The 21,036-nt window shown below is 46.1% G+C and overlaps 2 protein-coding genes across 3 annotated transcripts in view; both read right to left on the bottom strand.

The window, feature by feature from the left end:
* Positions 1–533: 533 nt before the first annotated feature.
* LOC134640727 (mucin-2-like) lies at positions 534–15,258 on the bottom strand. The gene is made up of 7 exons (XM_063492628.1): positions 15,253–15,258; positions 14,568–14,714; positions 12,108–12,242; positions 9,766–11,548; positions 7,933–8,359; positions 6,854–7,585; positions 534–5,348 (listed from the first exon to the last, which is right to left on the bottom strand). The coding sequence occupies exons 1-7, from the start codon at positions 15,256–15,258 to the stop codon at positions 2,969–2,971; spliced, it is 5,610 nt and encodes a 1,869-aa protein (XP_063348698.1). The 3' UTR covers positions 534–2,968.
* A 1,029-nt stretch (positions 15,259–16,287) lies between these two features.
* Positions 16,288–21,036, bottom strand: part of plekhg2 (pleckstrin homology domain containing, family G (with RhoGef domain) member 2) — a 68,563-nt gene continuing 63,814 nt past the window's right edge. The window contains exons 12-15 of one of the 2 annotated variants that reach the window (XM_063493245.1): positions 20,843–20,876; positions 20,652–20,750; positions 19,330–19,431; positions 16,288–16,381 (exon numbers count right to left, since the gene is read on the bottom strand). In XM_063493245.1, coding sequence (XP_063349315.1) covers positions 16,317–16,381; positions 19,330–19,431; positions 20,652–20,750; positions 20,843–20,876 — 300 coding nt within the window. In that variant the 3' untranslated portion in view covers positions 16,288–16,316. The remainder of the gene's footprint in view (positions 16,382–19,329; positions 19,432–20,651; positions 20,751–20,842; positions 20,877–21,036) is intronic. The other variant, XM_063493246.1, reaches the window with a different exon arrangement.

Raw genomic sequence — 21,036 nt, 5'->3', positions numbered from 1 at the left:
CCATCATGACCCTACTGTGAAAATGCTTCTTCTTATATTTAGTTATATCTGCCATCAGCATTAATTCTTTATCATGTACACAGAAGTTAAAACCAGCTGGATTTCTCATTAAATCTTAGAAATAAAATGAGCTCTTACCAACAGAGTCCGGTTGTGAGGACAGCTAATGATGAACTGCAGATGAGCAAAGAATGCGTGAGAAGGCACGCGGAAACTAAAGGTTAAAGTCGAATAGAAGCAAAACTGAAACTGCACGGCACTTATCAGAGAGATCAAATACTTAAAGGAGTAGTGTGCATATCACAGGAGTTCAGTCAGCAGCAGCTCTTTGGCAATCTGCTTTAACAAGCAGGCTCAGGACTGCATCAGGTTTAACTGGCTCCTGTAATCCCTGCTTTATATCAGAAAATGTGACGGCGCTGACGGTGTTGGCATGTAACCTGGTGTGTGGCAAGATGGGGACTCACAGGTAAGGCAGGTAAAGATGTCACAGATGCCAGAGGCAGTAAACACAGTAAAGCAGGAGGTCGGGCTTTAAAACTCACACTTTTATTTCCTGTATTTCTCAAACTGTCTCAGGTTTACTGGAAGAAGATTTAGTTAAAATTCCCTTTTTTACCAGTTACCAGCAAGTTTCTGGTCCCTGCAGATTGTCACCAGTGCCCTGCAGAAACCTCACAACTCATTCAGTGTTTTATTATGTTTTTAAACATGCATTAGTTTCATATTTTTGATTCTTTTAATAACCAATTTTTCAAGATATAATAATGTAACTGTAAAAGAAAAAACCTTCAACTCCAAGCAGTGCTAGTGAAATCATCAGGGAATTACATCAGCTAAGGCTTTGTGTTCTCTGACCAGCTGCAGGTGGCTGTGGGCAGCTGCTAGCAGCTGGTATCATGAAATTGAGCCACACCAAAACCCCCTTTTGCTATTGCATGTTGCGTCAGTTGCAAGTAGGTTACGAGGATGCCAACCTGTCTGCAAACATTTGCCAACTGGTAATGTCATATTTCTTCCCTTCCTGTTCTTTGAAGTATTGACTAAGCTGCAAAACTCGAACAGTGTGTTTTGCTTTAACAGGAGACAAAATTTAAATTCTCCCTTAGATATGCGGATGTAGGCTGCTGGCCGTCCCTACCTGAGCCTGGTTTTACTGGATGTTTCTTCCTGTTAAAAGAGAGTTTTTCAATTCAATTCAATTTTAGTTATATAGCACCAAATCACAGCAACAGTGGCCTCAAGGTGCTTTCTATTGTAAGGTAGACCCTACAATAATACATACAGAGAAAAAGTGTGATTCAATGCAGAGAGGTCTGTTAACACATGTTGAGTGAGAAACGTGACTGAAAAGGAAAAACCCAGTGCATCATGGGAATCCCCCAGCAGCCTACGTCTATTGCAGCATAACTAAGGGAGGATTCAGGGTCACCTGGTCCAGCCCTAACTATATGCTTTAGCAAAAAGGAAAGTTTGAAGCCTAATCTTAAAAGTAGAGATAGTGTCTGTCTCCTGAATCCAAACTGGAAGCTGGTTCCACAGAAGAGGGGCCTGAAAACTGAAGGCTCTGCCTCCCATTCTACTTTTAAATACTCTAGGAACAACAAGTAAGCCTAGGCTTTCTTTATAATATTGTAAGGTTTTTACCCTACAATATAAAGCAGTTTGAAGCAACTGTCGTGTCTTGGAATTATATAAATAAAAGTGTACTGAAAAAAAAAATCTCAGTGAAAATATGTATGTTTGTCCAAACTGAGGAGTGACCCAAGTCTGCTAATGCTCCAGTATCCATCTTGGCAACCTCTGGAGTTCATGAGTTTTCTGGAGAAGGTTTCTGGACGGCACTGGTATCAGCAGAGTGAGTACCACGTTCAACAAAAACACAGATATCAGCTTGGTCTGAAGTTAAAAGTAAAACTTTACCAGACACGTCATGTCAAACGTACACACGCATACACACACTCAATGCATGCACCCAAGAGCTGAAGACACTGTGCAAAAATACCAAAATTACTTTAAGGATATTAAGTGCCAAAGAAAATAAGACTAACTTCATAAATAAACAATAAGATAAAAAAGAAGGAAAAAGGATTAAAAAAAGAGATGGATCATTAACCACAGTTATCACCAACTTTTAACACTGGCCTCAGACAGCCGCATATGGATGTTCGTCCAACAGAATATATATATGTATATATATATATATATATATATATATATATATATATATATAAAAGAGAAAAGATCATAAAAATAATACACATGATTGGATACAGCATAGTTGGACCTTCAAAACATCTGTTTGCAGAGATGTACTCCAGCTCAATAAATGCTAAAAGTTTGAAAGTCTTTTTCAAAAAAAAGTCTCAAATGCATCCACAGGTAGTCCAGGACTGATCAAAGCAATCTTCCAACCTTTAGGAGGTCATAATCCATCACATCCAGCTGTGGACGGGGGGGGGGGGATATCACATAGGAACAGCGTTACTTACAAAGTCCTTTATTCTGCACCATATTCTGACCTTTCTGCAAACAGCTCCATCAGCATGTGTTCAAAGTCAGATAAAAATGTGAGGCCCATATAAAAGATGGACTCAATTTCCTGATGAACCTTCAGTTATGAGTTGTGGAAATTTTGGTCCCATCAGAGTCAGGAAAGGAGGCTAAAGATGACAGTGCTTCGTGGTGGGTTAACGTTTTGACTGAGGGCTGTTTCAGGCCCACCCCTCGCTCACCACTTCCTGTTTCATAACCTGTGACGTCACCGTGGCTACGTCCATCTTTTATAACAGACGATGAAAAACTTGTTTTGTTTGCTGCGACATGTGAAGACTGCACATATAAAACATCTATCTTACACGGCGATGCGACTCTGAGGACCATTCATGAGAAACACAACCACGTCCGCTGTGTCCTTTGCACATATTTTCCCTTCTGGCTCCATGAATGAAAGACTAATCTCACTGCTTTATATCCTGTTACAGTTCTGAGGAAGAGCTGAAGGAAGCTGTGAGAGTCCGTTGATGCTTACTCTCCTCACCATCTGCCCCTGTGCTGCTACTCCAGCTCCTGCTCCACCCTGCAGGGTTTGGGTTAGGCTAACTTGGGCCGTGCTGAAGGAGGTTATTCGGCCACTTCCAGCAATTTGTAGGTTGACTGTGGTGGCATAACTGGCCTTGTGGTTGCCCTGTTTGGTAGGAGATGAAGGTGGAAAGGGTAGTGGTGATGCTGTTGAGGGCAGGGGAGAAGAGACTGAGGACACAGGAGGTGCTGTGGTATAGATTTGAACTTGAGGCGGTGGTTTGATGTGGAATTGGTGGTGTTGGTAGGGGGCAGGTGGAGGAGAGGTCATTCCTGAGGTGGAGAGAGTCAGACTTGAGGAGGTGAGGTTTTGCTCACCGGAGGGTCGGCTAAGGTAGGCGCAGATCAGCTGGCTCCGACAGTTTCCCTCCTGTAACTCGGGATCTTCCCAGTCTATCTGCCTGTCTGATGAAGAAGTGGAGGACACAGGGGTAGGAGACGAGGCACTGATGGTGCAAGTATCGCCTGTATCCGGGATATCCGTTCCATTGTATTTGTTTGAAAGCTCTCGCACATCTGGCCAGGGCACGCTGGTAAAATGCTGCCCACCCCCGGTGCTGTTCCCTGGGGAAAACTTGCTGGATGAGGGTGGGGACTGAAGCCCATTTTCAGGGCTGAGGCATGTGGGTGAGCTGCTGTAAGAGGACCATCCACTCCTTGGACTGACCGGACAGGACTCGTGTTGGCCAAAAGAAGGATGGGCATTTCCACTGAAACCTAGGGACCTTCGGCTGCCGTCTGCCCAGGAACGTCGCTGGGCAGCAGCGTTGAGCCGGGCTGGGCTGGAAGGTCTGTCGGCCAGGCTGGAGGAGAAAGACCTGCGGAGGCTTAGGGAGGTGGTAGGGCAGGGTCCAGAAGGGGAAGATCCTTTGAAACCATTCTGTGGGACAAAGGAGGACGAAGAAGAAGTTGGGAAAGACGCCAATGTTGATGAAAGAGAAGGAGAGGCAGAAGAGGAAACATATCTAGCGTTTCTAGGCTGAGGTGTCGCAACATTATTTGCCCAAACATTCACTGACACACCGATAGGAGGTGGGGAGAGGATCCGCGGGCTCGGATATGAAGAACTCATGGAAGAGGTGGTGGGTAGCTCCAAAGTTAGACCTAATGGGTTATGGGAACTTGCACTTCCTACCCTCGAGCTCCGGGGATGGGGCGGTTTATTTGCCATGGGGGAGGAGAAATTGTGCTGTGGAGGTGGAGAGCAGAGGTGAATGAATGAAGCTGGAGAGGGAGATGGGGACTGAACTCGTGAGTTGGGTTCGGATGCGGAGAAAGGCCGGGCTACACGGTTGTGTGATCCTGACCAGAGAGAATCTTGGGATTGTTGCTTTACCGGGGCTTTACTGCTCCCATTAGAGAATGTCTCCGTCTGTGGACTTACCAACCAACCTCCATTACTGAGAGCACTGTTAAAGCTGCAGCCCACTTGACTGATTGCTGTGCTGTGATTGTTGTTGTTGTTTGAATTCTGTGAAGAACCAGTTTTGCTGTGAAGGAATGAGGGACGTGGTGAAGAGGATGAAGCATAGGCCAGCTGGTAATGGGATGGACTTGGAGAGCGTTGGGAAAGAGAGGGAGGAGAAGATGGCATGAGGGACGGGGAAGTGCAAGAGGTCCGGAGAGTGGACGGTGTGCATCTTGGATGTTGGTACCCATCCTTGGAACATCCTAACTGAGCGCAAGCAGGTGTGCTGGAAGGAGGTTTGGGAGAAGGGGAACGCCGTCGTAAGTGAGAGGAAGGTAAGGAGGGACTCTGATTCACGCTGTTGCGGGCAGTGTTGTCTTTTGCCATACTCTGACTGATGGACTGACTGATACAAGAGGCAGCTAAGGATTTGGTAAATGTGGAGGAAGAAGTGATGGGGGAGGAGCATGTGGGAGAGCGAAGGGTAGAGGATGATGTAGGGGAGGGGGGAGGGCCTCTTACAGATGATGAGGAAGATGCAGGAGAGGGGGTAGACGGGGCTTTCCTGGTTAAAGGGGGAGTCGGAGATAAACTGGAAAGAGCCTTGGAGATGTTGTTTGGGCATACAGGAGTGGGAGAAGGTGCTGGAATAAGCCTGAATGGTGAGGAGCAAGGTGGTGCTCGTACTGAGGAGGTAGGAGGAGCTCTATGAGGAGACGGAGAGCGGTGTCTCAGGCTGGGTTTGAAGGCTGAGGGGGCAGAGGTGCCCTGGTCAGGGGTGGTAATAGCTTGGGTAGGTCTCTCCTCCTGAGTCTTGAAGATTGGAAGTTTGGTCGGGCATCCTGGCTCTTTTGGGTCCCTGTAAGTTACAGAGAAGCACAGATTTAAAAACATCTAGTTTATTGAATTAAATAAAAAAATCACTGCAGTTATATTTAAAGAAGCCTCTCTGACATGGACATTTAGGCTCCTTGTTGCCAGCAGCCAGTCACAGAAACACATCATTTGTTCCCATTTCTTTAAATGAATCCACGAAAAATGTCAAAAATAACGATAAAGATAGTTTGACATGAAATACTATTTTTGCACCAACAAACTGATCAGCTGTTAGCTGAGAGTATTTTTTAGCATGGCGTGCAGTGCAAAAGGAGAGATTTGATGCCTAAAAACCTATCTACAGTGTCTGAAACGATGTCCATAAGAAAGACTTGTGGGAGCCAAGTTAAGATAGTTCATATGTTCGTATGTTCATATGTTTAGTATTTATATTTCGCTGTTGTTAAGCTTGTTTGTGTAATTAATAATTTAGGAAGTAAATGCATGTTTATGGTGGAACTAAAATTATTTTATTGCTGTGTTGGTTTGGTTACGTAGTACCATGAATACATGTGCCTTAAAGACTCATGTTAATAGTAAAATCCGGGCATCACGGATGTATGCAAATTAGCGCATGCGGTGCGGGAGGGGGGAGAGAGAAAAGAGCTAATACAGCATAAGTTATACGCGGCAGCAGGGTAGAACAGAGCCACACGGTTTTCCTACCGTAGTAGGTTATTTTGTTGAGGATAAGTTAACCTGACCACTCCTGTACGATGCAAACTGTGGAATAAATTTTTTGTTACATCGTTTCACATCGGAGTCCCGTGGAGTTCTTTTTCCTCTTCAAACTGACGTAGGCGAGTGAGGCACGGGAAAACTGGTCTCACGGCTATACAAGACTTTTGCACAGTACTGTATAAAACGTTTTGGTGGTAACAGAAAGTTGTAATGTGACAAACAAAGGTAAATTATGTGGCTGAAGGCAAATTCTTCTGCTGATCAGAAGCCAAATACAATTTAGTCTGGCTTGAAATAAAGTGCCAAAGATTATAAGATCAAGAGAACCTCGAGGCATACGCTTTAATGAAAAACATTTGTCCTGGCTTGAACTTCACATTCGTATTAATAAAGCCACATTTCATTTCTTATATAAAAGAAGAAAAAAGAAGCAGATCAAAATATGTTCAACTGAAAAGCACGGGCTAGGCTTGCTGGTTTATTAGGGTTTAGAGTTCATAAAGAGAGACCAGATTCCCCTTATTGGCCTCCTATTATCAGATTATTATTATTATTATTGCAAAAACTTTTCCAATTGCTCACGGAATGTCTAAAGTGGAGTTATTCTGCTCATTCCCTGCTGCATGCTTTTAGTTATTTAACTGTGCATGATTCACACTTCAAAAATATCCTTCTTATCTCATACTGGGCCTTAGTTCAGCTCTTGACTGCCAGTCATAAACTGTGGGAGCTCTCAGAGCAGTGTGAGCTTGCACAGGTTCTGGGTTTTCTGCACTTTTGCTTGTCAGTTATCAGGTCCATACACACCTGTGGTCACCTTCAGGCATGCTATTGACATTCGGGGGATCAGATGAAGCCCTTTTGCCCAGCGTCGTCAGCAGGTCGAGCGGCCTTTGGCTGGTGAATGTTGGGAGATGGTCTTCAGACTGCAGCTGCGTGGGATTCGATGGACTTGGTTCATTTTCTCTTAAACTGTGAAGCCCTGGGGTTTCTGTGAGTGCGCGACAGCTTACGTGTGAAGAGCCAGAGGCTGTGAGTAAGGGAAGACTCTGGGAAGGCTGAACAGGAAGCTCTCCTAAGGGTTTCCATTCACCAAAGCGCCCAGCTGAACTCTCATCGTTGGAGCGTTCCTCCGCTGATGTCTTCTGCGGACGCTGGTTTCGCAGCACAGTGCTGCCCTCCTCTGTTTCTCTCTGCTCTCTGCTCGGCCCTGGGTGAGGTCTTGCAGAGCTGTTGCACTTTCCTGGAGACGTGTCTGCATTTGCATTTCCTGTGCAAACACTGAATTCAGGCGCTGCGTAAACATGCACGTCTTTGCTCAGCGTATCCTTGTTATCTGTGGAGCTGTGTTCTACTCTAGCTTGTACACATTGTTCGGCTGCTGCGTCCTGCTTGTCTTTGTCTTGGTTATCTCCATCTTTGGTCACTTTTCTGCAGTGCTCAGCACACAGACGTGGCTCCGAGGGAGCGGGTTGGGTGATGATTTCTCCGGACTCTCTGGCTGAATAAGCATGGTGCCGACCACTCTGCTGCTCCGGCCTGCAGGCAACCACAAGGAGAAAAGTAGTAGGAATGAATCTGCTGCTGCTGCTCTGAACTGCAAACCAAATTTAGCTAATAATAATTTCAATGTGCACCATGCTGAGCCTATAAAATGCTTCATTAGAAAGACCATTACACGTCATGCTTGTGGTTTCTGTTGGATCCGAGCTTCACTCCTTCTGCCTTCCATCTTTTATAAACATTTGGTCATTTACCATGGTACTGACTAATGTTTACTCATTTATGAATATGATTAACCATAATTTATCATCTCAACTCATTTTTGTACTCAATCCTTTATTTTTATAGTCCTTTCATTTTTACTTAATTAGTAAAGTACTCACACATCTGGATGCACCTCCCTGTTCTCATTCAGGAGGTCATCTCTGGAAGAGTCGTTGTTACTGGCAGCGCAGCACAAACTGGAGCTCCAGTCTTCAGCTTGTGTCCTGAGATGCTGAATGGTTGTTGTAGAAGATGAGGATGCTCCAGGTGAGGTGTACCTGTGCTCATAGCTGTTCACCTGGGTCAGACTGGATGATTGGTTGCTTAACAAAGGGGCTGGATTTTCTTGAGGTGTGGTGGAGGTCTGGGAAGTTTCACTCAGAGTACAGCCTACACCAGAGTCTCTTTCTCTGGTCAAAGCAGAGATGAAGTCTCTCGGCCTGGAGAGGCTAAATCCATTCGTCTGCTGGGTGGTCATCTGTTCTTTGACGAACACATGACCAAACAACTGAGGCTCAACTGGCTCCATCGCAGCCTCCTGGAAATCTGAGAAAAACAATGAAATATAGAGTATGAACCATATCATATAGACTATTGGAATCGGGCCATATTGGGAGTCGTTAATCTGGCGAGAAATGAATCCGTTTAGTATGGGTGGGGCTTTATATTTATACGACCAGTCCATATGATGGGCGGCGCCCACAGACGCAGCGGCTCACTGCTCCTCACGTTCGGTGCTTTGTTTTTTATACTTTCTAAGTGTATATGTGTTTTTTACTCCTCTATATCGAGTAGAGTCCACTTACAGTCGTCAGGACCTTTTGAGTTTGGGATTACGCTGTGCAAGGAACATTATGTCAGACTATCACCACTTCCACGGCATTGCGTAGGACATAATAAGAACTCCAGAGTCTCCGTAGTTGGTTCTTCCCAGCGGCAAGCCAAAGAGGAAATGTAAACAAAGGAGGCAAAAGCATGGCTGCTGGGCCGGCCCACTAGAAACAAACATTTAAGCCACTGCTTCCAAGTATTTTCCTGTCCAACAAAATAGACGAACTGGGATTACAGACTGCAGTCAACAGGTGTGTATGGGACAGCAGGATTATACTGCTCACAGAGACTTGGCTGCAGCAAAACACAGTGGACAAAGCCTACAGCAACATCCAAAAAGGCTACAGAGCAGCCCCTCTACCACATCAAGGTTTGTTAGACCACATTTCCAAACTGCTCATCCCTGCATACACGTTAGGAGGAGACACACCCCCCCCCCCCCCCCCCCCCCCCCAGCCACAAAGAAAACCTGGCCAGAAGGTGCATCACATCAGCTGCAGGACTGGACGGTGTTTGAATACCTGGACCTCGAAGAGCACACAGCATCAGTGCTCTCATATATTAACTTCTGTGTCAACAGTGTCACTGTGGACAAACGTCTCCGGGTGTATTCCAACCAGAAACCATGGATGACTAAAGAGGCATCAGAGAGGCCAAGGCAGCGCACAACAGGAAGATTGAAGACCACTTCAGCAATAACAACTCAGGACAGGTATGGCAGGGAGTTCACCACACCACCATCTCTCACCTGGAACAACAGGGGCGTTACGCCAGGCTGCTCTTTCTTGACTTTAGCGCTGCTTTTAATTTGATATTCCACAGACAGACTAATAGATATCGGACTTCCTTCTACCACCTGCAGCTGGATCAGAGACTTCCTCTGAGACCGTGGACAGAGTGTTACACATACACTCACTCTTTTTTATTTTTTTATTTTTTGTATTTATTAAGTTACTGTGTTGTCTTGTTTGTGTTGTGCATAATGCCGACGTGGGATGAGCACTGACAAAAAAGAGTGATCTTATCTTATCTTATGCTAACACAATAATTTGGTCCTGGACTGTCTTCAAAAAACCCAAAGAAACAGCATCTCAGAGGAAGTGTTAGAAAAGGCAGCTTACCTTGTGTGAGGCTCTCTGCTGTCTGTATTGTCCTCTCTTCCTGGATCTCTTTGGTCTTCCAGCTCATGGTTTGAATCTGGTTCTGGTCTTTAGTTTGAATCTGACATTGCTGCCTTTGTGTTATGTTTTGGGTTTGAACTTTGACCATGGAGTAAGTTTGGGTTGCACATCTCGACTCTGACTGACCGGTTTCTGTTTCATGTTGTTTTTGGTACTCAGCTGTAACTGGAGCTTCAGCCTGTATCTGACTTCTACTTTGGCTCGGGCTTGAGGGTCCAGACAGTCTAGCAGAAACCACCGATTGGTTCCGTCCACTACCGGAGCGTTTTTGATGCAGGGGGACCTTCATGGTGCTGGCTTTGGCACTGTACATTCGAGCCAGTGTTTGGACCTTGCTTAGAATACGCTCTGAGTTTTCTATCAGCACAGGGTCTACCACAGGGTTCGCTTCAAATAACCCGATGCCAGCCACATCCGATCCCATGGTCTCAAACAGGGCTCGGTTAGCAGTGACAATCCTGGAGTGGCGAGACCATCGACCCACTTTTATCTGACTGGGAAGGTCCTCGAGGTTCCCAATGGCCTTTGCTTGGTCTCTGTTTCCGGTTCTGGTCCAGATGTTCTGGGTTTTTGTCTCAGGTTTTTGGCACGTATTCACAGGTGTAGAGGTTTCTTCGTGGCTTCCATTAGCTTCTGTTGAGCCTGGTGGGTTAGCTTCATGCCCATTTGCAATAGCTTGGTTTCCAGCACCAGGTATGGTTGTTTGATCTCTGGACTCTCCTTCCATCTTCTCCTCCCGTCTTTCCACCAACGATCCTTTGCAGACATTCTCATTTTGATCCTGAATCTTTGTTTCTTCTCCAATAGGTCTGATTTGGTTTGAGTGCAAATTTACCAGATTTGGAGTCTCTTCGTCGTGACTCGCAGAAGAGGATGAAGACTTGACTCGGTCCTCTCCTTGAAACTCCAAAGAGCTCAATGGTTTATCAGCCTGTCCATCGCTCTTTGCATCTGCTAGTACTGGAAATGGGGAAGAAACTGGACCAGAGGAAGAAAGGTGCTCCCTATCAGTATGTCTTTCTGGTTCTTCGAACTTGGACAGTCCACTTTCTGACTCCCACTGGTGACCACCGACATCAAAGCGTGACATGGTCTCCTTTACCAAGCCAGAGGGAATTTGTGAGAAACTGTTTCTCCTTTTTGACCCTACTTCTTCAGCAAGCTCTTCATCCTCTTCCTCGCCCTCTTCAGCCTCAGCTGCTGCCTCATAGTAACTTCTTATCTTTTCAATGATCTTCTTATCTCTCTTGGTGAGGTGGGAACCTCTCGTAGGTGGATGGTATCTCTTGTTGGGCTGATTAGAGGCTCCTAGATTTGAGGAGGAAGTTGTGGACTCTGGCTTTTCTTCTTCTATCGGTATGACTTTGTTTTTGCTTTCTTCCTCTTCTGAGATGAATCGATGAAGGTCTAGTGTTTGGGGTGGCATGATCTTGTGTCTATCCTCGTTTTCACTCGTTTTCGTCTTCTCTTTATCATTTTCTTGTACTTCTCCAAGCACTTCCACTCCCTTTTCCACCTGACTTTCTGCAACTTGAATTTCTTGGACTTCACTTTCTGTTGTCTCATTTTCTCCTGTCTGACTTTGGACGATGTCATCCTCAATCTCTGCTCTTTCCTGTTCCTGTGGCATTGTGGGTGTTTGTTCTTGGCTGGAGGTGACTGGAGGCAGCGGGCAGGTGAAGTTGGTCTGGTTAGATGGAGGCTCTTTGGGCTGATCCTGGATCTGCACCGGGAATAAAAGTAAGAAGAAACAAACAGTCATATGAACCCTAGCATGTGCTAATGTAGCTGGTGGGATATGGACACCCACCAGTGCGTTAGTTAACAGTTTAGTGAATATTTTAAAGAAAAAGAGGGAAATCACTGGAATTTGTTCAAATATCTGCCTGAATTTGGTTTGTTTGGTTAAATTAATCAAATCTAACTTGAACAAGAACGTGCAGTAAAGGAGTTGTTTGCTTGAGGTCGTTGGTAATGGATGGTCTATCTTAAGGCTCTTTCCTGCTAAACATGTAATTTGTCATGTGATAAGATTTTAAGCCACAATTTTCAGATGTCAAAACCCAGGATTTGACCTCTTTATACATGAGGTTTCAAAAAGGGGGTCTTCAGTAAAACAGTGAATAATCAATGACATCGCAACATGGTGTGACAGTTTCACTGAATCTAAACAAGTATGGCTAGAAAAAAAATTATATAGTCCACTTGAGGCTAACTCAGACTCGTGTCCTTAAACGTGGTTGACCACACGTCAAGTTATGGTGGGTGTTCTGTTTTCTAACCGTCAAGTCAGTGTGGATGGCAGCGAGCCCCTCTCTGGCTCTACTCTGGTTGATGAACTCCAGGATCTCCTCTGTGATGGACAGAGTGGGAGGAGGACTGAAGGGGGTCAGCTCCTCTTCCTCCTCCTTCTCCTCCTCATTTAAACAAAAATGAAAATACACCATTAAAATGATGCTATGAGAGTTTGATACAGTCCTGTTTTCAAACCTACTATCTGTGCACAAGTTTGATTAAAGACATTTTATTATATTACTGTAGTGGGGTTGCAGTGGGAGTTGGCTCAACTCAGGGCTCCTGTAGGTTTCCATCTATCTGTCCATCCATCCATCCATCCATCTGTCTATTCACTCATCCATCCATCTGTCTATTCACTCATCCATCCATCCATCCATCCATCCACCCATCCATCCGTCTATTCATGCATCCATCCATCCATTCACTCATCCATCCATCCATTCACTCATCCATCCATCCATTCACTCATGCATCCATCCATCCATCAGTCTGTCTGTTCACTCATCCATCCATCCGTCTATTCACTCACTCATCCATCCATCCATCCATCTATTCACTCATCCATCCATCCATCCATCCGTCTATTCATGCATCCATTCACTCATCCATCCATCCATTCACTCATGCATCCATCCATCCATCAGTCCGTCTGTTCACTCATCCATCTATTCACTCATCCGTCCATCCATCTATCTATTCACTCATCCATCCATCCATCTATCTATTCACTCATCCATCCATCCATCCGTGTATTCACTCATCCATCCGTGTATTCACTCATCCATCCATCTATCCATCCATCCATCCATCCATCCATCCATCCATCCATCCATCCATCTGTCTATTCACACATCCATCCATCTGTCTATTCACTCATCCATCCATCCATCCATTCACTCATCCATCCATCCATTCACTCATCCATCCATCCATTCACTCATGCATCCATCCATCCATCAGTCTGTCTGTTCACTCATCCATCCATCCATCCATTCACTCATCCATCCATCCATCCATCCATCCATCCGTCTATTCACTCACTCATCCATCCATCCATCCATCTATTCACTCATCCATCCATCCATCCATCCATCCATCCATCCATCCATCCATCCATCCATCCATCCATCCATCCGTCTATTCATGCATCCATTCACTCATCCATCCATCCATTCACTCATGCATCCATCCATCCATCAGTCCGTCTGTTCACTCATCCGTCCATCCATCTATCTATTCACTCATCCATCCATCCATCCGTCTATTCACTCATCCATCCGTGTATTCACTCATCCATCCATCTATCCATCCATCCATCCATCCATCCATTCACTCATCCATCCATCCATCCATCCGTCTATTCATGCATCCATCCATCCATCCATCCATTCACTCATCCATCCATCCATCCATTCACTCATCCATCCATCCATTCACTCATGCATCCATCCATCCATCAGTCCGTCTGTTCACTCATCCGTCCATCCATCTATCTATTCACTCATCCATCCATCCATCCGTGTATTCACTCATCCATCCGTGTATTCACTCATCCATCCATCTATCCATCCATCCATGCATCCATCCATCCATCCATCCATCCATCCATCCATCCATCTGTCTATTCACACATCCATCCATCTGTCTATTCACTCATCCATCCATCCATCCATTCACTCATCCATCCATCCATTCACTCATCCATCCATCCATTCACTCATGCATCCATGCATCCATCAGTCTGTCTGTTCACTCATCCATCCATCCATCCATTCACTCATCCATCCATCCATCCATCCATCCATCCATCCGTCTATTCACTCACTCATCCATCCATCCATCCATCTATTCACTCATCCATCCATCCATCCATCCATCCATCCATCCGTCTATTCATGCATCCATTCACTCATCCATCCATCCATTCACTCATGCATCCATCCATCCATCAGTCCGTCTGTTCACTCATCCGTCCATCCATCTATCTATTCACTCATCCATCCATCCATCCGTCTATTCACTCATCCATCCGTGTATTCACTCATCCATCCATCTATCCATCCATCCATCCATCCATCCATTCACTCATCCATCCATCCATCCATCCGTCTATTCATGCATCCATCCATCCATCCATCCATTCACTCATCCATCCATCCATCCATCCGTGTATTCACTCATCCATCCATCCATCCATCCATCCATCCATCCATCCATCCGTCTACTCACTCATCCATCCATCCATCCATCCATCCATCCATCCATCCATCCGTCTACTCACTCATCCATCCATCCATCCATCCGTCTACTCACTCATCCATCCATCCATCCATCCATCCGTCTACTCACTCATCCGTCCATCCTGACATCAGGTCAGCACTAACGCAGATACATCCTCCTCTGAGGCTGCAGTGCTGACGAGTGCTAGCACAAGCTAAAGTTACCTCCTCCTTGTTCGGTCGTAGCTGAGGCTTCAAACTGGCGCCGTCCCGCTCGGACTCCACCTCTATGACGGAGGAGGCCAACGTGCTGCTGCTGCCTGCTGAGCCCAGGCTGTCTGCGTGGCACAGCTCGCTTTCACTGCCCGCCTGCTGTTACAGTAACAGTTTTCTTTAGATTTACAGCCCAGCATAAACACTATAAAACCAGCAGTGCAAACATCATCACTGTTCAGCGGGTCCAAACTGAAATCACTGAAATCACCCTCAAACTACAGACATACTTCTAAATGTACATAAATATACATATATACATATATACATATATAATGCATATATGTATTATGTAATACATATATTGACATAAATGTGAATGTTCATGTTTAAATTTCCTCCCATTCCCTCCCCGACATGCTCAGCACCCAACAAATTTATGAAGCGATAATAATAAGCTGGGCCAGCTAGACCTCATGAAAATAGGAATAACTGTACAGATTATAAAAATAAATAATAACTATTATCACAAGAAATCTTTAAATATTCATAAAAACAACAAACACAACTGTGTTTATATGCTGATGTTATTGTGATAGTGAATAAAACGATGTAGTTGAGATGTTGGATCTTTGATGGTTAATGAAGCGTTTAATAGCTGAGCTGCACATTTGCCAGAAATCTGAACGCGTCTCACCTTCATAGCTGGGAGATTCCCGGGTGGAGCGAAGCGGTGGGGCGAGACGGGTGACAGATGCCGTGATGGACGAGAACAAAGAGAACGATGTTATCAGAGTGTTATTATTGTTTTCAGGCACTTAGCAACTTGGCATCTGAAACTACATAACGACAAGTTTCATGTTTGAACAATGCTTGAGCCAGCGCTGCAGGCCCGAGCCAAACCCACACCCGGAGAGCTGCAGGAAACATGAGCCCGGTCTAATTTGCTGCTTGCAGTCAACGACATATCCATATCGGCGCAAACACATCTCCAAGTTCAAACATGTCCCACTGTGGCAACCCCTCAGCTTTGCAGCTGTCAGCTTTCTCTTTCAGAAACAGACGTGATGTTTCAGAGCTCATCTTTCAGATTTCTGCACTTCAGCTGGTAAATGTCACTCCAGGAGCAACAGCGCCCCCTGGCTGTGGAACTGCACCATTTCTATTCACAAGTTGTGAAAAACAAGTTGTGGTGAACAGCTGCTGTTAGTTACTGAGATCCAGGCCCAGAACCAAAGTCCGCACACTTGGACTCGGAGACTGGTTCCCCATGAGCACCGCCCAAACGATTACCCACAATTCATTTATCGCTGCGACACTAAACCTGGGTTTGTAACAAACGCACAAACATGCACAGAAGGACCAATCCACTGGAAAACGGACGTTTTCTGGAAAGCAGAGGGATTATTCACCAATACTGTTTTTGGATTTGTCTTAATTATTTAGTTTTGAAGTAAAACGAGTGTGGGTGAAAGATGGAAGAAAGTCCGCAGTTTTGCCAGAAAACATTAGCCAGGTCTAAGCGCCCCATCCCGGCTCGCGCCGTCGTTTGCAGTGGAGGAATCTCTGTGGGAGCTTTCACTGCTGCTCCACCTCCACGTGACACAGGAGCTGTGGCAACTTTAAAACCCGATGAACTAAAAGAACGATCTTATCAGCGACGGCTTTTTCAACCTCCATCAGAGAAATCAGACACAGTTCATTTCTGATTTCTTTATGTTTCATTTTAGCTCTCAGGGTGATGTTTGGGTTCGGGCCTCATCATCTGAATAAGAGTCTCGTCTCACCGTTGGAATGAAACACTGCTTCGATGTCTTTGGCAGGAGCTGGAACAGAGGAAGAGAGGCTGGTTATTGCAACATAATAGTTACTGTTACACAACACGACACTTGGTCTCATGGAAACGAGAAAGAGAACATGTTTTTGAGTTTCTCTCTGTTTGCTCCTTTTTCCTGCAGGTTTCCTGCGTTCACTCTCTCATTATGTCAGGAATCTTCATCTTACTGACTGGAATACGTTCACCCACACAGACCTGGACCAGTACGCCTCACCTGTACTGGATTACATCTCCAGAACTACAGACAGTGTCACCACCCAGAAACGGATCACCATGTACCCCAGCCAGAAGCCTTGGATGAACCGGGATGTTCGTCTCCTCCTGAAGGCCCGCAACACCGCCTTTAGGTCAGGAGATGCACACGCCTACAGTACCGCCAGGGCTAAGCTAAAGAGGGGTATCAAAAAAGCCAAACACCATTACAAAAAGAAGGTAGAAGAACACTTCTCCAACTCCAACTCCCAACGCATGTGGCAAGGACTCCAGACCATTACAGACTACAGGACCACCAAACCCTCCCCCACATCCTCTGATGTCTCCTTCCTCAGCTCAGCGAGGGAATCCAACAACTACAACCAAAGCAGACATGACGCCGGACCACCACCCACTGACTCTCTCTCCCACCGATGTAGGAGCGGTGCTGAGCAGGATTAATGTCCACAAGGCTGCAGGTCCTGATGGCATCCCCGGGCGTGTTCTCAGAGCGTGTTCTGGGGAGCTTGCAGGAGTGCTGACAGACATATTCAACCTGTCCTTGGCCCATGCTGTGGTACCGGCCTGCTTCAAATCCACCTCCATCGTCCCGATAACCCAAAAACTCTAAACCATCAAGCCTCAACGACTACCGCCCAGTAGCCCTCACCCCCATCATCACAAAGTGCTTAGAGCAGCTGGTCCTAGCACACTTCAAATCCTGTCTCCCACACAGCACAGAGGATGGAGTCTCCATCACGCTGCACTCTGTCGTCTCACACCTGGACAACAACAACACCTACGCCAGAATGCTGTTTATAGACTTCAGTTCAGCGTTCAATACAATCCTCCCCTCACAGCTCATCAGGAAACTGACAGACCTGGGCATCAGTTCCCTCATGTGTAAATGGTTACTGGACTTCCTGACCAACCACCCCCAACATGTCCGGCTGGATAACCGCTGCTCATCAACAATCACGATGAACACCGGTGTACCACAAGGCTGTGTGATGAGCCCTTTCCTCTACTCCCTCTTCACCCACGACTGCAGACCTGCTGATGGTTCCAACACCATCATTAAGTTTGCAGATGACACCACAGTGATTGGCCTCATCAGTGACAACGATGAGACCGCCTACAGGGAGGAGGTGGATCGTCTGGCTGAGTGGTGCAACAGAAACAACCTGCTGCTTAACACTGAGAAGACCAAGGAGCTCATCGTGGAGGAGGAATGCTGACCCACATCCACCCATCTACATTAAGGGGACGGCTGCGGAGCGTGTGAGCAGCTTCAAGTTCCTGGGAGTCCACATCTCCGAGGATCTCATCTGGACGACCAGCTGCTCCAAGCTGGTCAAGAAGGCTCACCAGCGCCTCTTCTTCCTGAGGACTCTGAGGAAGAACCACCTGTCCTCAGACATCCTGGTGAACTTCTATGCTGCACCATCGAGAGCATCCTGACCAACTATATAACAGTTTGGTACAGGAACTGCTCTGCCTCGGACCAGAAGGCGTTGCAGAGGGTTGTGAAAACTGCCCAGCGCATCGCCGGAGCACCACTTCCTGCCATAAATGACATCTACAGGAAGCGGTGTCTGAAAAGGGCTGGGAAAATCATCAAAGACCCCAGTCACCCATCACATGGACTCTTCACCCTCCTGCCCTCTGGGAGGCGCTACAGGAGCCGCCGGACTAAGACCACCAGGTACCAGAACAGCTTCTTTCCCACAGCTGTCAGACTCCTGAACTCTGCCTCCTGACATCTGACCCACATTAAACTCATGGACTGAACATACACACACCCACAACCACCTACACACACACAATGGACAAAAACAAACAAATGGACAACTGTACCCTCATACACACAATAATAACATGGTCTGAACCACCACTCACAACCACCAGCACTTTATATAGCCTCTGTAGAAATTAGCCACATATCTCACTGATCTAAACTGCACTACTGTAAATGCTGCATAGACAATCATACTGTACAATACAATAATTATAATTCTACAACTGTTTATAACTTACATATTTCATATTTCTGTATAATTTTCATATTTATATCCTGTTCATAGCCTGTACATAGCTTGTACACTCACTACAGCCTTATTATACTTATAGTTATAGCATATTCATAACATACCTTCATACCGTGTACATTGCAACATACCCATAATAGACCCATATTTTGTAATATATCTATATTATTGCTAATATATATTTGTAATATATTTATATCATGGCTAAAGCACTTCTGGATGGATGCAAACTGCATTTCGTTGCCTTGTACTTGTGACATGTGCAATGACAATAAAGTTGAATTCTATTCTATTCTATTAATTAAAAGGACAATCTCATAATCTCCCCAGCTGTGTGTCACACAGTTCAGTTTAACATCTGGAGATGAAGAGAGTGTGAAACGTCTGCCGTCGGGGTCGAGTTGAATCCAAGCTGCAGATATACACATGCAGACGCACGATTGGTCGCTGTCGCTCACCAGGACAATGACTCATAATGGTCATAAGTTAGAGCTGCTTCCACGATGCAGAACTCTGAGCTGCAGTGTTTCAGGTTACTGTGAGTCACCGTTTGGATAAAGTCAGTTTCACTTTCCCTGCTGCTTCGTTGTGTCTTCTCTTTGATTAGAGCATCAAAAAGCAGATGTTTGCTGTTTTATACGAATAAAGGGTGGAGACACCTCTGAGCCTGAGCTGTGGCTGAAGCCTGTCTGAGTACCTGACTGCCTCCTGGTGCGTCGGTACGGCAGGTTTCCCTCCAGCAGCAGAGGCAGGTTCTTCCTGGACTTCTCCGGCGTGTACATCAGCAGCTCTGGAGGCTCTGCAGGGACAAACAGAGCAGAAAGAGACCCTCGTGTTAGGGTTGAAATTCAAACTGTCCCGTTCCTGGTGTGATAGCCTACATGACTGTGAGCTGCCTTAAATTTTGGGTGCACAAAAGTTGATAATATTATCAAAAGGTTTCTCAAACAGTTAAGACGAGGTGATCGGGTCTGCCATTTGGAATAGACACAAACCTAGACACAAATAAATTCATCCTTTTAATATGTGAGCCACGCGTGACGACAGACGAGTGGAAATAATTTATAACGCTCCACAAGTAACTTGGAACTAACGAGCCAATTTAGTCACATGACTGAATTAAAAAGAGTGCCCCAGCGAGGCTGGACGAGGTCAGGCAGTCAGACCGATGGGAGGAAGAGGAAGAAGCTTCGTCAGCTGCAGACTGGGGAACAAAAGGCTCGACTCAGGTAACAATGTGGACGTGAAGACATTTTATTTCAGCCCCCTGCAGGATAAGCGTGGGGCGGTGTGGCTCCTCCCTCGTGGTTTTTCAGATTCTTAGATTTAGTAATGCAGCGGGGTGGGGGTCAAACTTTTGCACAGTTGTTGTGCAATTGCCCAGGGGGGCCGTGGCCCCCAGGCTCTCGGAGCTGACTGTGTGCTGGAGATCACTGCGTGGGTTCAGGAACACGTCACCGTAAGCAGGGACCGCCGTCACCTCTGCAGCCACACGTGAAGCTCGACCTCCACCACGCAGAGCTCAGACGGAGGCTGCTATCAGCACTCAGTTCAAAGCTAGCATCCATGACGGGGCCATTAGTGCACTGGCAGGGGTAACCAGGCCATCTGAGAAGGTCCCAGTAATGATGACGCACACCTTCGGGTTCAGAAGCTCTCAGAGAACTTTTTCTTTTTTCAGTCACATGCCAAACCTGCACCCTGCTCGCTTTCCACGAACCAGTGCGCCGGCTGAACTGACCCGAGTACAGATCAGATCTGCTGCTGACTTCATGCAGGCAAAAACACCCGAGTCGTATGAAGCAGGTTTGGAAGACACGTCCGGCGTTCTTAAAGGAAGTGTACTGAAGCTCGGCTCAGAATGAGCACATATCCTTCAGAAAACTTTTATTTATATCCAGTCTGTGCGTCCACTTAAACAGACGTTAGATTAATGCACAGCTTTCCCCATTTTTGGAAACGTGTTACAAACAAGTCGCAGTCATGAGCTGTGAGCAGGAGAAGAAGATGAGGACTGACCCTGACCTGACTGACGCCTGCCTCGGTGATAGGCGTGGATGTCGTCCAGCCGGGGAGACGCAGATGACTTCTTCAGGTGGTCCTGCTCGAACTGAGGAGCTGAAACACAGGAAGTGATGTCACCCCATCTGCAGAGGCTGAAAACTGTTATACAAGCATGCTGAATATGTGTGTGTGTGTGTGAGACTCACACTGACAGAAGTTGTCTCCCAGGACCTGCCTCGCCTGGAAACGATCAGTGAATCAGTCAGACGTGTGAGCAAAGACAAATCCTCACATTAACCAGGTGGATTTAAATGAACAGGTGAGACGCTGACTCGAGTCAGCTGGCTGGATGTGGGATGTTAAATATTCAGAGTCAGTGTGTCCACTGTAACCTGGTTAC

This window comes from Pelmatolapia mariae, linkage group LG14 (genome assembly GCF_036321145.2).
Source record: "Pelmatolapia mariae isolate MD_Pm_ZW linkage group LG14, Pm_UMD_F_2, whole genome shotgun sequence".
NCBI classification, from domain to species: Eukaryota; Metazoa; Chordata; class Actinopteri; order Cichliformes; family Cichlidae; genus Pelmatolapia; species Pelmatolapia mariae.
The sequence above is the reverse complement of the archived record's forward strand: the minus strand, read 5'-3'. Positions and strand labels throughout refer to the sequence as shown.

Coding starts and splice junctions, on each gene's coding strand:
- LOC134640727 (XM_063492628.1), bottom strand. Junction 11,549..12,107: donor CCATCCACACTGACTTGACG/GTTAGAAAACAG, acceptor TTCCCGGTGCAG/ATCCAGGATCAGCCCAAAGA. Junction 7,586..7,932: donor AGGGAGGTGCATCCAGATGT/GTGAGTACTTTA, acceptor GGTTGCCTGCAG/GCCGGAGCAGCAGAGTGGTC.